Source organism: Oxyura jamaicensis, chromosome 1 (genome assembly GCF_011077185.1).
Source record: "Oxyura jamaicensis isolate SHBP4307 breed ruddy duck chromosome 1, BPBGC_Ojam_1.0, whole genome shotgun sequence".
NCBI lineage: Eukaryota > Metazoa > Chordata > Aves > Anseriformes > Anatidae > Oxyura > Oxyura jamaicensis.
The window spans coordinates 97,231,461-97,250,141 of NC_048893.1; the positions used below are offsets into that span (position 1 = coordinate 97,231,461).

Sequence of the window (18,681 nt, forward strand, 5' to 3'; positions counted from 1 at the left end):
AGAGATGTTGTGTGAGGGTAATCAACTGGAGTTTGCGTGATAAGTTACCCCAGGTTCTAAAACTGTTCAGTGGGACTATACGATGAGTATAAATAAAATATATGAAGAAATCAGAAAAGTCATAAAATATGAGCTAACCTTGGACCTAGACAGCTCATATGCCTACCAGGCTTTGGTTAGGCTGATGTAAGCCATATAAAGACAGTCACTATCAAGCCGGGTTATACATTCTATGCGTTAATTGCGTGTAAAATACTCCAACTACAGATTGATACAATCTCCACCAAAGACACTTTCTTCTACTCTGTAATCGTCTACATCCTCATAGAACATAAGCATTACTGCCAAGATTTTGTTAATAAAAATCCTAGTGAAAATTCGAAACAGGGACTTGCTGTGCAAGAAATAGAGTGATGTATCACGACAGTGTCTTAAGTCAGCTCAAGCGATCTGAGAAATAGCCGTTTGCATACTTGTTATTTTTTTCTCCTATTTGTAATGGATCTAGGCTTATGAAACAAGTCTCAGCCATGAGCAATTATGTCTTCACCGATTTGTTGCATCAGTTGTCACAGTTTCAGACAAATTAAAGTGTCCCTATGTTATTTTCATTAGCAGACAGGTTGCAAGTATTTGAAGTGCCTGAAGAAACCATACTGAAAAGATCTGCCTGGTGTTGGCAGAAAACCGAAAGTGCATCATTTGCTACCACACACAGCACTATCCAGCATCTTCCGAGAAACGGAGCACATTAAGGCATTAGATGCCATTTGCATTATCACACAGCAGGGGGCTATAGCAGCTACAATTCTAGGATAATCTTAACCCATATCTGTATACAAGGAATTCAACAAAACTATTTTTAAATATTATAGTTTCTCACATGGTAACTCTTTACAATAAACAGCTTACTTTCCAGGTTGCATAAAAGCATTTCAGAGGATGTACTGAAGTTCGTCTAAATACATGCTGTCCTCCAACTGTTAAATTTTATGTAAAACAGGCTAAATCTGAGAAGCAGAAAAAAAAAATGAATGCAACAAAAAAGCAGGTATGACTGTAAACATATGTAACAGTTTAACCCCTTGGGAAGCAGTTTATATACTTCAGAATCATTACAGTGCACAAGCTAAGAACAACAGCAGCCAGAGATCCTACTATTTTCACAGCAAATGCTGGAGAGGGTAGAGCAGACTAATACCATACCCGAACTCAGCTGACAAGCCACTTCTCAGCTCAACATGTTATTACTCCCCCTTCCACCTCCATCGCGCCCCTTTCACAGCAAGCAGCTGACACTGGGTTCTTTTACTTCTGTTTGCCTCCGTTCAGTAGGGACTGCTTGCTGTTAATGCTATTCCACGCACAAGCTGAGAAGCATTATTCTATGTCCTCTTCCCTCAGCTGATGCTGCATCAACTCTCGGGGCAGATTCCTTAAGCCCGGCTCTTAACAGACCATGCCAAAAAGACACACTTCCAGACAGGACACACGTTAGCTTGGCTCTTTGTCACATTGCCTTTAAACTCAATTAGCTTCACTTTCACTACCAGCAGCCATCCTTAGTCACAACCCAGGAGCGCTCCGAATCCTCAGAACAACGATCTTATTCATGTACAGAGCCGACGGAAAACCCGTGCATCCCACAGCCTACAAGCAGAAAACGGAGGAATCTAACAAATCCTTTGAGCCTCTTCACAACAGTTTGGGGAAGCAAAGTAAGCCAACAAGAAAAACTACTCCTAAATGTAGGTACGAAAGTGCCAACTCGAAATGTGTCTAATATGGTAATTGTGTCTGCTGGTTGTGCCAAAATAAATGGCAGAAAGTGAGTAAACACCATTTATGAAGCAGCACTCTAAGGTGGACCAAAGGAATTTGATATTCAGTTAGACAGAGTCACTATTCAGGGCAGGTTTCTCCTAGAAAACGTTCACTCGTTTTCTCCTCCGTTTTCCCTTACCTTCACAGGAAAAGAGGATAGTAGAAATTATTTCCTCTCACGCCAGTCTGAGGGTGACAGGTTTCTTGTATTTGTTAAATAGTGCCCAGTAAAACTGCTCCCCGAAACAACACTCAGCTAAAGTGAGGTATAGAGACTGCCCAAGTCTCCCTGTTTTTGATTGCAGTTTTAATCAGGAGCTGAGGAAAAATAATTGTGTGAGAAACTGAAAAGGAGGAGACATTTTATACACGCAGAGGGCAAGCTGACGAACACGTTAAACATAGCCTTTCCCCATCTGCAAGGACAGGCCCGATCTGGTTATTTTCGCAGAGTCAGATGTGTATTTCCTCCCTTTTCTCGCAACATGTTTTTTACCTGATGCAGTTCTCGGAGTTACATTTTCCCTGGCACACTCCCTAAACTGCTGTGAAAGGCATCACCGTTTTTAATCACTGGTTTACTCTTAAAAATGTGATGCGCTGAATGCAGTTGATTGCATCTTAAGAAAGATCAAATCCTCCTCCTCCAGCAGCAGCCCTGATTTTATTGGTGACAGAAAGTCAGTCCAGACGCGTCCCCCCCCCCCCCCCCCTTTCTTCGCAGGGCAATGAATCGACAATTCACAGGGAAATGTAAAAGGCCGAGAGGAGCCAGCCCCCAGGTGCAGCCCGCCGCACATGCCCCAATAAATAACCTCGGATGGCACCGACACAGCGGCTCCTTGTGCGGTGACGTGCAGGGCAACTCGGCAACGCCGGTGAAGAATACCGACACCACCTGCCCCGGGAAGCCGGCGCTGCCCGCTGCCGAGCCCCCCCGGTTCCCCCCCGGACCGCTCACTTCATGGCGAGGTGAAACCGGGGAGCACCGAGGGCCCCCTGCGCCCCTCTCCCCGCCGCACGACGCAGCCCAGCACCGTGCCCAACTCGACGCGGAGCCCAGGGGACGGAAAAAAACCCGCAAGGTCGCTCCGTTTCAACGCCCCCCCCCCACCAACCCCGCACCGTTGCCGCCCCCCCCCCCCCCCCGCCCGCCCGGCCTGCACCGCCCCCCGGGCGGGGAAACTCTGCCCGGCAGCACCGGGGGAGCTCCGGGGGGCTGGGGGGGTGCATGGGGACGTGGGGGGGCCTCCCCCGGCCGCACACGCCAGTCATTTGCATGATAATGGTGCTCCGCGGGTTCCCCTCCGCCGCGGCCGCAGCGGTTGTTCCCTCTCGCTCGGCAGGCTCGTGTTAATTAAGCGGAGCGGCGGCGGCGGTGCGGCGGGAGGGGAGGAGGAGGAGGGACGAGGGATACACGGCGAGTCTGGAAACTCGCTGCGCGAGGACAGCGGCTCGGAGCGGGGCGTCGAGGAGCTTTCGGCTCGCTCCATGATCACGGCACACATACGTTGCGCGCACACATGCAGACCTCTACAGGGTCCACAGACCTCTACAGGCGCGCGGGTACAGCCGCGGCGGCGGCACGGAGCGGGGCGCGGAGCCCCTTCCCCTGCCGGGCGGGGGGCGACGCTGCAAAGGGGCGACCGTTGGGGGGCGGCCGTTGGGGTTGGGGGGACTGAGGAGAGCCCCGCGGGGTCCCCGCCGTGGGGAGCCGGGGTGCGGAGGAGGCGGTTACCTTGCATGAGGATCCCGCAGAGGCTGTAGAAGCGCAGGACCGCGCCGGGCTTGAGCCGCATCCTGGGGGCTCCCCTCGGGCTGGGTGGGCGCCAGGCACGCAGATCCGCAGCCTCCCGCCGCTCCGCTCTCCGGGCGCTTCCTTCCCCCCGCAGGAGCCGCCGCCGCCGCCGCCTCCGCCGCCGCAGTGTCTCCCTCGCTGTATCCAGTGGGGTGAGGAGGAGGAGGAGGAGGAGGAGGAGGAGGAGGGCCGGGGTCGCGGGGGTGGATTGGGGAGGGAAGGGGGGGGGAGCGGCTCTCCCCGCCGGCTCTGCCGCCGCCGCCGCCGGGCTGCTTCCCCCCGCCGAGCGGTGCCGGCTGCCCTCGCTGGCTCCCCTCGCCCCTACCGGCGGGTCCGTCCGGCTGTCCCTGCGGCCCGGCCTGTCCCGCCCCGCGCCGTGCTGTGCTGTCCCGTGCTGTGCTGTGCTGTGCTGTCCCGTCCCGTCCCGTCCCGTCCCGTCCCGTCCCGCTGGCGGCGCGGGGCGGCTGCTCGCTCCCAGCCGCTTGCCGGCTGGCGACACAAGGGCACTCTCCGCTCGCCAGCCTCCCCTGGCCTCGCCCCGCCCCCGCCTCGCGCCCCGCCCCCTTTCGGCGGGAAGCCCCGCCCCTCGTCCCGCCCCCGCGCCACACCCCGGCCCACCCAGCACCGCCGGCCCGCCCTTCGGCACCGCCTCGGCCACGCCCCCGCATCGCGTCACGGCACGGCACGGCCCCCGCCCGCCGGGCCCCGCCTCCCGCCCCGCTGAGCGGCAGCCGGATCAGGCCAATCGCGAGGAGCCCTCCGGTCCCGCGGCGCCTGTCAGCCAATAGGAGGAGGGGGCGGGCAGCGGGGCGCTGTCCAGAGCCGGTCCTGAACTGGCGGCGCACGCGGTAGAGGGCCAGGGGGTAGGGAGCCCCCGGCGGGGGGCGTGGCCTTGCCGCGCGGCCGTTACTGAGGCGGTTGCGGCGGCCGTTAGTGGCCGTTAGCGCCGCGCGGCAAGGAGTGCGGCTGCCGGGCTGAGGAGGCAGCGCCAGGGAGGCAGGCGGCTGCCGCGGGCTGCTCGGGCCTCGCGCACACCGCGGCTCCGGGCCGAGGTCGGCCGGCTCCTCCGCCTCGTGGCGGAGGGAAGCCTAAGGAAGCACCCGCCGGAGCCAGGCAGCGGGGGAGGAGCCGGCCATGTCGCCTCCTGTCCCTCCGAGGGAGGCGTGAAGCACCGTCACCTCCCTCCGCTTCTCCTCCTGCCTCCTTGGCCGGGTCTCCCGCGCCTTCGGAGCTAGACGCGGGCCTCTGTAAAGAGCGGCTGTCTGTGTGCCACCACCACAGTAGTAAGAAAACTCTTGTACTCACACAGTGGCAGTAAACTTTCTGGATGCTTGGCTGTGTTACTACCACTTTGGCTTGGAACACGCTTTTAATTGGAGGGCTTTATTTGGAAGGGTTTGCAGCCTTCAGGCAGGAGGACCGCCCACTGACAGACAAGGCACTGAATGTAGGAAACCCAAGATGGCAGGCTACTTCCTTCATACCGACTTGCTTGCCACTTAGCATGGTATCACTCAAGTTTTGCCAAAACCTCTTCGTGAAATCAGAAGACTGTATTCTGCTGAAGTTCCTAGACTTCTCTGTAAAAGTTTATCCAGGAAATCACATTGCCTCTTCTCAGAGAGAGCGGGATTCCCCTGCACCCAAGTGCTTGGGATAATCACATGTTTCTCTGCTTCTGGAACATCGTTTTTCTGCTAAGACTTGCTCCTCATCACAATGCAGTATGTTTTGCATTTTACTTCAAATTTCAGCCTTCATCTCTCATTCTTTGTCACCAAAAGAGCTCTGTTGACATAATCAAGTGATGAAATAGTCTTAAGTACCTATGGGAGATGAAGTTCTTTAAAAACTCCTTTCTCTGGGGGGGTCGTGGTCTCAGATCATTAACAATGTGCTAACAGTAGTTGACTTTACCTTACAGACCTCGCATTACTCTGGGACCTGGGAAGGCATGTATTCTGTAGTCATATCTTCCTCTTGGTTCATTAGCGAGTAATGACTATGCCTAGCAACAGGAGACTGCGTCAGGATTTACATTGAGTTCCTCTATTTCCAAAAGATGTCTGTATGGTACATAATCAAATTACAGAATACATTTTAAAGACAAAAGTTGCGTAGTTCATATGATTTTGTCTCAAATCCATATTGCATACATCTCCGTGCCTTTAGAGGGTTACCTGAACACTGTTAAAGGTGTTGCACTGAAATGTCCCCAGGGGTAGAGAAGTATTGAAGTAACTGTCTCTAGCTGATGAAGAGGTACTTGCTTGACTTTTATTACCACTAAAACAAATGCACAATGGCAAAAGTTACAATTTTACCACTGTTGTTAGGATTCTGAGCATGGAAAGCAGTAATGAACGGGGAATGAGTGTCAAAATATTTTAGGTGTCTTGCAGAAAGGAACGACTCATTTTTATGGCAGCAATAAAAATGTCAACAAAGGCTCAAAACTTGTATGATATTTTGGGGGAGGAAAATTAAAAAATAAAAGACAAAATAAGTAATTGCAACCCTTCACTAACACAGGACTGTAATCCAACCTGAAGTGCCTTTGCAATAATTGTGATAATTGACAGCTCTGTGCTTTTGACAAAACGTAGATTTGATTGCAGTCTTGTTCCAGGAAGCAGTACAGGAACGATACAAGTGTCTTCCCGGCTTGGAGATTAGAAACTGTGAAGAGAGGTCCCCTGGCAGATGCAGGGATTAAGCACCTGTCTGTGCATCACAAGGGTTCCAAGTCTTTGCCACATGAGCACATTTGGAAAAGCTGATCTGTGTGTTTAGAAACACCAGCTGACATTTTCCTCCCAGAAGCCGGTAACTCTGACAGAAGCATGACCAGAAATGCTGAATCTCACCTTTCTGTTCTGGCTCAAACGGTTCTGAAATAAGCTAGCAACAAGGAAGGGGGATTGGAAGCTGGTTCACAGTGGGTGGTCGCATCACTCCTCTTCATCATGCAGCAGAAGTCTTTACTAAGCACTAGGAAAGTAAAACTAGTGTTTGATTCCCACCAATAAACCACTGCAGTGGAGGAGAGCATCAATTCCTTGTACTGGGTAAGATAAAGTGAGGTTTTCCATTTCCAGAACCAGAAAAAGTCCCAAACAGAAGCCCCTGGTTTATTTGACCAAATGAAACATTATGATTAAAATTGTTAGAACTGCAAAATATGCTGTCCTTTTCCTCGTTGCGTCCTATCTTACGACATTCTCTGGCAGCTGTGTAAACCTAACATCTGTTGGACAGAATCTTGAAACTGGTCTGTGAAGCTGGAGCTCATGCACAGAGTGGCCAGAAGCCTCCTTACGTCAGACCAAAAGGGCAGCAGGGACTATTAAGTACATACACTGCAGAATAGAGTAAAAAGTAATACCCTAATACCCAATAAGACAACAGGACGTCAGTACTGAAAACCAGATGCACAGAATCATAAAACGGCTGAGGTTGGCAGGGAACGCTGAAGATCATCTACTCCAACCCCCCTGCCGAGCAGGATCACCTAGAGCACCTTGCACAGGTTTTGAATATCTCCAAAGAAGGAGACTCCACAGCCTCTCTGGGCAACTTGTTCCAGTGCTCTGTCACCCTCACAGAAAGAAGTGCCCCCTCATTCAGATGGAACCTCCTGTGCTTCAGAAGGTAAGAGGGTAAACATTTTATCAGAATCAGGAAAAAAAAAAAAAAAAAAAGTGCTTTATCCTGATATCCATGAAGGTGATGCATGTGAATACTTCCAATACTAAGCAATGCAAAATGATTTAATCTCCAAGCATGACTCAGAAAGAGTCAGCAAGTTCTCCCTCTCACAGAATTGCTAAATAGCCAGTTGTCCAGCTTCCTCTGCACTTTCATCATAGGATCTTTTATTCTCCTACCCCACAGTTTATTTATTTATTTATTTTTGGTTGTGTTCACTCAAAAGATAGCAGACAAACCCTTCCTCTAGCAGAGCAGCCATTATCTTACTTGCTTCTTCTCAATTATTTCCCACTTGTCCCTTTTTAGATGGAATATTTCTCACAGGTATCAGTGAACAGTTGATGAAACTGCATGGAGCCCCAGTAGACAGGTCAGATCACTAACTGCTTCACCTCTTGCTCCACTGCGTGCTCGCTTTTGCTTGCACACTTTTTTCTCCTGATCACCAGGACTTCAGACTTCTGTCTGAAAAGCTGCACTCTACCTCCTCTAGAAGGAGCCACCTGTGCTCTAGTGGGTCAGTCTGCCTCTAGAGTTTGTCTGCAAAGAAACAAAGAAAGCAAAATCTGAAGGGATGATCATGATTTTAATTATATCGGCATTCCATGGTAGCATCACCTGACCACCAGATTACAGAGAGAAAACAATAGCTGAGGAAGGCTTATTTATTTGACAAAACCTTGTAATTCTATTGAATTCAGTAAAGAGTGGAAGATGGAGAGAAAATTTAAGGGGAGAGAATTTTCCATTATTACAAGCTGTGAAACATTATCTATTGACATACTTGCTCTGTGTCATCTTCTATAGTATATATATTTTAAGTAAATTTTGAATACTCCAGAGGGTAGTGAAGAAGTAGCCAGATATGATTGCAGAGTTCCATCAAGAACTGTAAAGCCCCACAGGAAATAAGGCATGGAAAAGACAAGCTAGTAGTGGCAGAAGATTGAGAGTTTCTGTCCCAACTCGCAACACTGCTATACACTCACAATCACATTTAAAATAGTAATTTAGAAAGTGAGATGTTTTCCCATGCTTGGTACAAAAATGTAGTGACAAAACCTCCATGGAGCTGCCACCTAGCCTTAAAGAAACGCTTGGGTGGGTGACAGCCATCCCTCGCAGTTGCAAGTCCTTTATTCTTGTATTTGCCCCCTGCTACCTGAAAGTGGCAGAATGGTCCTTCCCCAGAAGGCAACATGTATCATCACAGAAGGTTTGTTCCCCTGCCCAGTGCACCCTTATGGGCTTAGGTGGGAATCAGAGGGTCTTGACTGAAGTCTGCGTTTTTGTGTTTTACGTTACCCCTTCAGTGTACTTTAGCAGCTGAAACAGAAGAGTTGGGGTTTTGTTTGTTTTGAGTAAGAAATTGTGTATGGTGTAAGTGAGTTGCTGTTGTTTTAAATGATGTGGGTTTGGTTGAAGCTGATTCCTAAAAAAAATATATATATATATAAAATTGGATAACATTTACTTACCAGATGCCAGCAAAACTGCATTGGTTTGAACAAATACTGTAACTACTAATTTAGTTAAATGTATCCAACTGTGAAAATATATTGGCGTGAATAAAAATATATAGACATGAAACGCATTGCGTTTTTTTGTTTGAAAAAAATTGGCTTCAGTAAAGAGCAATTGAAGTTTGAAAATATGCTCCTGAGAAAAAATGTGTTCACTTCCATAAAACATATTGGTGTGTAAATATACAGTATGTACCAGTCCCAGAGCAATATTATGAATTCAGTGAAATTCTGTTTTGTTAGTTAGTAAGATGAACCAAGTAAAAGGAATTGCATGCTGCAATTACTACATATAAAATATGTGTGGGATGAAGTCCCATTTATAAAGCAATTATAAATGTGAGATATTTCACTGGCTTTTGGAGGAGAAAAAAGTCGATAAAACAACACTGTCAATGCAATGCCAACGCACAGTGAACCAAGGTCAGTGCAAACTGGTATCATTCTTATTGAGAAGTACCTAATGTACACTCCGTTCTGCAAAATAATTGCAGAAGAGAATTACCAATGGTGAGTGGAAGCAGAATATCTTACTAATAAATTGGCCTCTCATCCATATAATTTGTGGAATGAAAATACGGAAAAAAAATGCTTCTGGTAACATGATTCTCCATGCGTTCTGGTTAGCTCCTCCTCCTCCTAAGTGCTCAATAATTTGCAAACATGCGCTTAGCTGTGTCTTCTGACACTGAGCTAAGGAGCAATTACTGTAAGAAATTTTAAAGTTATTTACCGCAAGCCACGAAATTATAGAACCATATAACTTGGATGCCTCTTATACCTTTACTTGTTTATGATTTAAGTACATATAATGCACATGACATCTCTACATTAGTTTGCCATAAAAGTATATTACTGCATGGAATTAACTAGAGACTGTTCTAGATATACTTGGACAAACATATTTAACCATCGTTTAGGGTGCATTCTACCTAGCATTTTTGAAATATATATTTATCCAATTAATTATTATGTTATTTTTGATGATTTATCATTCATAATTGCTTTGTGTTTTATTTCTTATGCAGAAGTCACGTAAAGTGCTGGGAGCAAACTCTATTGCACCCAGCTGAGGTGGCACAAAAATATTCAAAAACTTAAGAAGGAGGATATTCCTCCTGTCAAACATGTCAGTTGTTTTACTTTCTCAAGAGCAACTTCGATAACTGACAACAGCAGTTTTACAATGATTTTATTGCATGTTCTGGTAATTTAAAAGGAGACTAAACATTTAGACTCAACATTTAGTTTTGCAGACTAAGGCTTTCAAGTCAGTGCATCCTTAGCTGAATATGTTTTCATATACAAGTCCATATATGTCAGCTAATCCAGAATAAGATTCAAAGAATTGAACAAATACATCAGTCTGCCCATACTAAATATTCCTAAGAAATTTGTTGTAACACATTGTTTGAGCAAGCTGATCTAGGGAGAGGTGTTCCTGCTCATGGCAGGGGGCTTGGAATTAGACGATCTTTAAGGTTCTTTCCAACCCAAACCATTCTGTGGTTCTATGATTCCACATCCACGCTCTAAATAAAAAAGTTGTAAGTCTTGATATGGCCTTTCTGCCAAGAGCATTGCCCAACTCATAACACTCAACAGCTAACTTAAAATATCATAGCCTGACAATTTTCTAAACATTGTCTCCACTGAATTTATTACTACAAATGAGATGATCTAGCAGTGAGATACAGCATACCACCTAGATGGGATTACCATTGCTCTTTGTAGTAATGAGATTTAATATCATTCAGATGGGATAATGTTAGATACTGCATCTAGGAGCACAAAGTCCTCTCTGTCTGCTTAGCTTGTGTCTAAACCATGGGGCAGCTCTAATATCATAATTGTCCTTTTTGAAGACCTGCTTGAGTGTATCATTGCATGCACACCAAGCTTCCCTCCCACAGGAAACAAATGAAATTGCATACTCCTGGACAAAATTGCGTTCCTCCTGACATTCAGTCAGCATGCTGAGGGCATTACTAGTGTTTCTGATCAACGTCACCTGGGGTCTCACCAACACCCATGGCCACAGAAGCTCTATTTAAGCTCAGGCAAGGGGCTTTGCTTTTTTTCTGAGGACTGTAGGGGGAGTGTGAGGTTTCTCGTCCTATGTTTCTTCAGAGATCTTCAATCCAGGTTTCAAGCCCTGGAATGACTTCCTTATTTCATTTTAGACTTGCTTTATCTTTATGGACCTGTCTGCGGATCACTGGATATGATCTTAAGCTAGACCTGAAGATTAACTGCACAACATCATCTCTGACCTGTTTCATTGCTCTGCCTTATGAACTGGGCTCATGGTTGGACCTTATTGAGTCCTCTGGGTCAGTCCTGCTTGCATTGCTTAGGTACCTGTGGGACTGGGCTGTAGCTGTTGAGGCCCTCATGGGCCTGGGATCACTGTTTGCCTGGCTTACTCTTCCTAAAGGAGCAGCTATGCTCTTGTTGCTCTTTAACAGCTGTGGCCTGAAAGAATGCTATACCCAGAGTGGGTTCTGTTAGTATTAAGCAGAATCTAAAGGAAGGAAAAAATAAATGAAAGAAGAGAAAAATACCACCGGTCAAATATCTTGGTGGCACTAGATATAAAAAAAGCACCAATATGGTGGAAAGTCAAGGTGAAAATGTGCTTGGATGTTGAACAGATAAAAGAGACTGTAATAACAGTGAGCCTGGAATCTGGGAAAGATAAAGAGCCAGTAAGGAAAAGTGAAGCAGGGGAAACCTGTTGTTTGGACCACAGGAGGAGAGGACCCTGTAAGGAGCCCTGTTAGGAGGGGAGGATCTAGGTAAAGAGTCTGGGGCTAGCAGAAGGTGATTTGTGAAATAAGTGCCATAACATAAATCTTAAAACAAGACAGAGCTTCTGAAAAGAACTGAGAGTGGCTGAGCAGAGTAGCTGGACCAAGGAGACACAGGATGGAAGAACCCAAGACAATATTAGGAAAGAGGTAAAAAAGGGAAACTGATGATGAAGAAGAACCAGAAAAGAAAGACTCTCAATAAAAAATAAGAGCAGGAAAAAAGACATAAAACATGGCGAAAGAAAACTAGGAATGAAGTAACGTGACCTGAGAAGCTAGAGGAATGGAAAGGGGAACAACAGAAATAGCTACTGGTGGATGAGAAACAGGGTTAGAAGAGCAGCAATGCTTCAGGCTTCAACACAAAAAGAAGAAATGCCCATACCCATATTGGTTTACATGGTCCAAAAGTCAGTGCATCTCACTCTCACAATGCATCTGCTTTTGGTAAATATCTACGATTCATCATAGGGTATACACGATACATGAAGTCACTCTCTCCTCTAGGAAACTGTAACTTACTATACAATTCACTAATCTGTGAGCTCAGATGTAATGGTATAAAATCGATTTAAAAACTAAGCATTCTGGTGATCTAAAAGAATATCAACATACCTTTTCCCTCATTCGCTTTCATACAGCATAAAAAAACATTTGCATGCACTGTTTAAGAGGATCTTAGAGTTATGGAATAAATTAATTTGGTTATACAACCTTAATGTAGCTTTTCTGTTTTTCTATGGTAAATGATAACTATGTAATTTCACTTCCTTCAGTCCTCTTCTACTTGCTCCCACCCCTAACACAGAGTCCTGCTCTCATTCAGCCCAAGGAATTGCTCTAGGGATGATTCATGGTTCTGGGGAGAAGGAGGACATTGACAGATAGAACCTGTAATTCATTAGCTGAAAAAAATAAAATGGAAAATGTGTAATCAATATGGTAGAGGACTGAAAGAAGAGAAGATAGGCTTGGAGTAATTAAATGCTGCCTTTGAGAGTTGGATTATATTTCTGTATGCCACAAAGTTCCTCTGTGATGTTAAGTAAGTCACTTAAGCCAAATGTTTTCACAGTGGTAGTAAATTGATATTAATGCTCATTTTCTCAGTTTCCAACTTGACCAAGGAGTCATATCTGCAGAAATCTGAAGTACTGCTGGCATCCTAAAGACAATGTGAACTGCACTATGAACATACACAACTGTGTAATGAAAATTGGCCACTTGGAATTAGTGGTTACCTTTGACATTAATCTTAATTAAATACTTCATTATAATGTATCTGCAGAATGAGGACAAATTAAAGTTGCATAGGCAGTTCTGAATTCTAGCATTTCTTAAGTCTTTTTTTTTTTTTCAGTTTTAGTGATGTTAATATAGCTTTGTATATGTATTTGTTCTTTTATTAGAATTCAGCTATTTGCTTCTCTTTTAGTGTTAGCTTATTAATTTTGATTTAGTTACTCTTTTGAAATATTTGCCTAATGTTTTTATATCTGTTATATCTCAGAAGTATAATCATCACAAATGAAAAGAATCAGTGAAAGTTTCAGCCTTTTTTTATTTTTTTTTTATTTTTTTTCCCTGAAGAGTGTGGATCTCTTGCTAAGCCAACAAATCAAACACTCACAGATGTTACAATTACTAAGATAAATAATGACTTATATTGCTACATCATTACTGGTCCAAAATACTTAACTGACCTTACCCATCTTTGGAAGAAAAATAGATAAAGTATGTTTGGAAAGAAACAAAACTGAAGGAATTAAGGAGTTACCATCCAAAATACAGTTGGTCAATCTCTGTTGATCTGTACTTCCTGTTTCAGAATAAGTGAGGTGTTTGATACTGCAATTGTTACAGTATTTTGCAAGTAAAATTTCTAATTGTGTTTGAACAGAACACTTTTTGTGATCATAGTGAAATATGAATGAATCAGAAATTGGTGGAATACAGACATTTGTACATTTGCTATTTTTTTTATCTTGAAGTTTACCAGAGGTGAAATTCTGGTTCTAGGCCTGAAGTACACCAAGCCTTGTTTTTTGTAAATAATGGTCAAGAGAAGAAATGAACATAACGTATTTTTCAATACTTTTATTTTGCATAAGAATGCAGTAAAGTCTTTTATTATATCACTTGCCATTGTGATATAGGACAGACAATGTCTGACAAGTCAGACAGCTCATTCTAAGTGGAAAATAGAATTAAGAAAAATGTGTATGTCACAATATCTGTGGCCATTAGAGGAGCTGTGTTGTTTTCCCATAGCAAAGTTATAATGCAGGAGTCTGAATGGGATGGCATCCATAATTGAAGTTTGTACTGTGGTGAGATACAAAGGTTATAGAGGAAAATGGTCCTGATAGAGAAGTACCAGAAAATATAAACAGATTTTCAAGGTGCTTGGACTTGTTAAAGCAAATCTAAATTCTCAGATAATCAAAAGTGTGGTGTGCTGCAAGTGCATTTGGCTGTAATTAATACTTTAGATGTTAGATGATGGTTCCAACAGCACTTTAAAATAGTGACATTAATATATATATATATATATTTTGTGGATCTGTGTTATTTGCCTGAATTTTTGTTAGTATCAGGACTATATTGTAGACTATTTTCAGTAGATTAAGTTATAGAGAATGAATTTAAGTGAAATGAGTTAAAGTGAAAATCAACCTCTGCTAGAGCTGTACGTAGAAATAGTGTTAAGTAAGGGACACTTTAAAAATGTCATTTTGAAAATTATTTTTTGGGTTTCAGTTGTCTGAAATGTTTTGCTTAAAACAGATTCTTTATTCTCCCTTCCTGAATCAACTGGATTATGTTATGTCTTATTTTTTAATATCAGAATGATTTTTATAGTACCAAACTATGGAAAAATCACTAAATGCAAATATACTATGTGTATGCCCTCAGTTTTTTCTTGTTAATATATAAATACTGAAATTAACAAACAATACCTGAATGGCAGACTATCCACTGGAGGATGGATTCTTGCCTACAGCAGAAGCCAATTTGATTTGCTTCAGTATTTATAGCTTTTGCATTTTACAGAGGGCAAAACAGGTTAATTAAATAATTACAATATTTCATTTTAACTGTATATAATACCTATTTATTATATAAATGGTAAGTTGAAGGGAAAAAATAAGAGGCATAGTTATGTTCTGTTCATGCATTCTGTTCAGGCACCTGCTACCTGCAGAACATGGAAGGTGAGAACGGTCACTTTTCCAATATTCAGGCTTCAAAATATGTATTGATATATAGAAATGTTTCAGCATACATAAGCTAATTATCTTAACAGCATTCTTAAATACAACCTGCCTATATTTGTTAAATATATATATTCCTGGTTTATTATTGAATTTAGGTATTTCAAGAAAATGAAACCTATGAAATAGTTTCTTTGTTCTTCATAATGCTTTTACATATGGCATTTCCAAATGTAATGGGGTATTGTAAATGGGCACCAACTTTCAACAAAATCAAGGAAGATCCAATTCATAGTCATGCTCTGAAGCTGTTAACTGTATGCATGCATGAGACAGTTTAAGCTTGCCGTAATCAAAGTATGTGAAATTTCTGTGTTTTCATTTATATAAAAGACTATGTACTTTACTTATGTCTTGTTCAAATGTAGTTAAGTATACTCCAGTATTGCTGAAGAAATTTTACAGCTTCTTGATTGTTCAAGTACTGTGGTTCTTAGATACTTGGTTTCAGTCCCTGTACCTTGAAGTAGATTTCTATTGTGCATTTTTAACTTCAAGAGTGATCTTTCCTTAGGAATGAGCCTGATCTGTGATTGTGTTGTAACTTATGGGCATAATTTTGCAGAAGGTAGTTGGGCTATTACCAGTGGAAAGTACTCAGCATTTTGAGGGATTTTGTTACCCAGAATTCTGGTGTGGCTACTTCGGAAGACAAGGTAATTGTGCAACTTACTATTGCTGAACATTTCAGGCAGTTCTATGTCTGAGTTACAGTCTTTGGCAATGTGAACAGCAAGTCTTTCCCCCATAGCTAAAAAGAGGTCATGAGCATTGTTTTTAATTTCCTTTAATAGCTGGGTGCTAAATAGCCGCCCAATATAACATAGCAGTAGATCAAGACCTAAATCTCAGTTGCTTCAAGATGACCCTGAAGTCGCTGCAAGTGAAGGCACTGGAACAACTGCTAAGCAAGTATGTTTACCAATAGCTGTCCTGACAAGTTTTCCTTCCAAACTTAAACATGATCTTTCTGGCCTTCACTGCACTATTTTTGCAAAGTCTTATTTTTGATCTCTGGTCTTTTAAGGAAATTTGCACAAAGTTTGGAAGTTATCACATACAGAAGTTTTACATGGTTTAATAACAGTACGCCATTCATTATTCTTTTACACCAGGAACAGTACCAAAATTAGGCACAGGAATTTCTGGGTTTCCATCTTGACCTTATGAGAGCTATGCTCCCTAGTACATGTTGGCATTGTTTTGGTCTGGCTTTACCCAGACATTTTATGGAAATGTTTGTGTGTGGTTTTGCGGTTTTAGTGGTTCTAAGGAATTTCTTTAATCTCCCTAACCTGTGGAGCTTAGACTCCGCCACTCTTTTGAGAGGATAGTAGATGGTGTAATTTGATAAAAACATATGAGATCTTCATTTTGACAGTATTCTGATAAGGGCCCAACTCTACACATAGACAGCTCCAGTGAGCGTTAGATGTTTGTCTAATACTGTGCAATTAATTTACATTTAGCTAACACATCTATCTGTACTACATAAACTAATGCGTAAAGTCAGCTCAGTGGAAATTCCACTTATTAGCATCACTGTTGCCTTACAGTGCTAAGTGAGGCTGAAGACTTATGATTTTTTATTTTTGCATATAGTACAGGAATCAAGTATCTGACACTTTGAGTTGTGCCAATATAGGTGTTTTGTTTGTTGTCACAGACCATAAGTTGCACTTCCAAATATGACCATGGAAATAGTTATTTCTCAGCCTTCCTTTTCATCTTGCAGTGTATTTGTAGTCTTGTGATGGCTATTTGGATCAGTGGTAAGGTATAGGAAAGTTGGAGACATATTCTGTGCTTGAAGGCACTCACCACAATGATGTTACCATTTTAACGCTAATTCTATAGGATGAGTTACCTAGTTACACTCCCTGAGGTCCATACTAGTCCATGTTAGTTTAAAGATGATGATAAAAACGAGAAATGGAAAAGCTCATCTCATTCACAAGTTGTTTGAAATCTAAATGTATTAACATTATGTCTTTAACGTTTCTTGGCATGTCATACAAGAGTAAGATAACCTTTCCACAGTTTTTGTAGAAACAGAAAATATAGGTGACTCTCAAAACATCATTATGATTGTTTTCCAACTACTTAGTCTTTGTAACATTTGATTACTAAGCTAATGGTAACAACTGCATATTCATACTTATGAGAGAAGGTGAGGAGGAAGCTGTCATGTTCCCTTTCATAAAGACATGTCATTGAAAGCACTTCTGTGCTGTAAGGGAAACATAGCTATACCAACAAACTTACTATAAATATTTTAGAAGTTTGGATTCATAACATATTAAGGTTGCAAATCCGCATGGATTTGCAATGTAAAAAACATTCTACTTTTTATTCCTCTAAATTCTGGATGTATAGGAACTTTAAGGTATGCTTACATTGGTATTTTATTTTGATCATGTATGCTGTTAGTCAGTCTCCAGATCACCCATACTTATTGTGCTTTGAATAGCATCACTGAGTGATCTTGGATCTTGAAATCCAGAAAACTGGATTTCTTTTGGGAAACAAAATGAGAACACATACCAGAATATAGCTTACAGACTTCATCAGCTAGTGCATGTGTTATACATAAAGCCAGATTACTTTTAGTTCAAAGAACCCCTCCCTTCCCCATGTTCGCTTATAATATCGTCGATTTTTTAAAATAAATGATTGTGTGCAGAATCATTCTTATTGTGCCTTATTACTCAGTAGCATATACATATCCTTACCTTCCAGGATTTTTTCAAATGAATTCTGTCAATTTCATGATTGAAAGCAAAATAGATTTTTTTGTGCTTCTTAGAAATGCAAAGGGAATGGGGTGGGCGGACATGTTAGATTAGCAAAGATTTTTGTGGAGCTATAGTGATTTTTTTTCTCTCTTGTTGTAAACAGCATTTTTCCTTCAAAAGTTTATTTTTGATAAATTAAATCACTTTGAAAAACATTGTTTCTAAAATCTTGATTTTTTCAGACTATGAGACTTTGTCAATGAGTTAAATTCATCCTTATTTTCACCTCACGAAAATCAAGAACTGTTGAATCCCAGATTTTCCAAGTAGCATTTCAAACTGATTTCAGTCTCAGTAGGGAAAGAATCATTTTGGGAGTTCTTCCAGTGTGCATAGCTTAAGCTTTTCCCCTTTTCTTACTCTGTTGTATGGGTCATCCTTACCTGGAAAGACTTCTGCTGTTGCTGCAAGCAAGTTGTTTTGAAATTCTGTTTGGGACTCTGCTCAGAAAATTATCAGTTTACCAGAAGCACATTTGAAAATAGATTTAAATCCTTGCCAGCTGGCAAGGAGTATTAAAACTAGTATATATGAACACTAGGAATAACACAATTACAATAAATATAACTTAATAGCAAATAAATAATAGACATAATAAACATAACAGTTTAATAGGGGGTTAACAGACAAGTATTAAATGTTTATAAGAAAACCAGACATTCTTTGCCATGTCTTTCTCCTTACAATTTTTCTGAGGAGAATGGTACAACGCTGGTTGAACGTTGTGGAATGGAAGTTTTGATATTGTGGCATTGAGCAGTTTAAATAAATCACTTTTTCTTTAGATTAACTTTGAATGGAGAAAAGCCCTCTTTCAGTTAGTGGGAATTTGGGCTTCTCTCAATTTGGAATCTCATTTATTTCCTGAAAACAGTGTCAGACTGGATCTGTAGCTCTACTGGTAATTCATTCTCCCTCCTACGTTTTTTGTGTGTCTCTCTC

The 18,681-nt window shown here is 42.5% G+C and overlaps 1 protein-coding gene across 4 annotated transcripts in view; it reads right to left on the reverse strand.

Moving 5' to 3' along the window:
* The window catches only part of CADM2 (cell adhesion molecule 2), a 674,480-nt gene extending 670,317 nt beyond the window's left edge, over positions 1–4,163 (reverse strand). For 3 of the 4 annotated variants that reach the window (XM_035315331.1, XM_035315333.1, XM_035315330.1), the window contains exon 1: positions 3,563–4,162. In XM_035315331.1, coding sequence (XP_035171222.1) covers positions 3,563–3,623 — 61 coding nt within the window. In that variant the 5' untranslated portion in view covers positions 3,624–4,162. Of the gene's footprint in view, positions 1–3,562 lie in introns of all 4 variants that reach the window. The other variant, XM_035315334.1, reaches the window with a different exon arrangement.
* Positions 4,164–18,681: the final 14,518 nt, after the last annotated feature.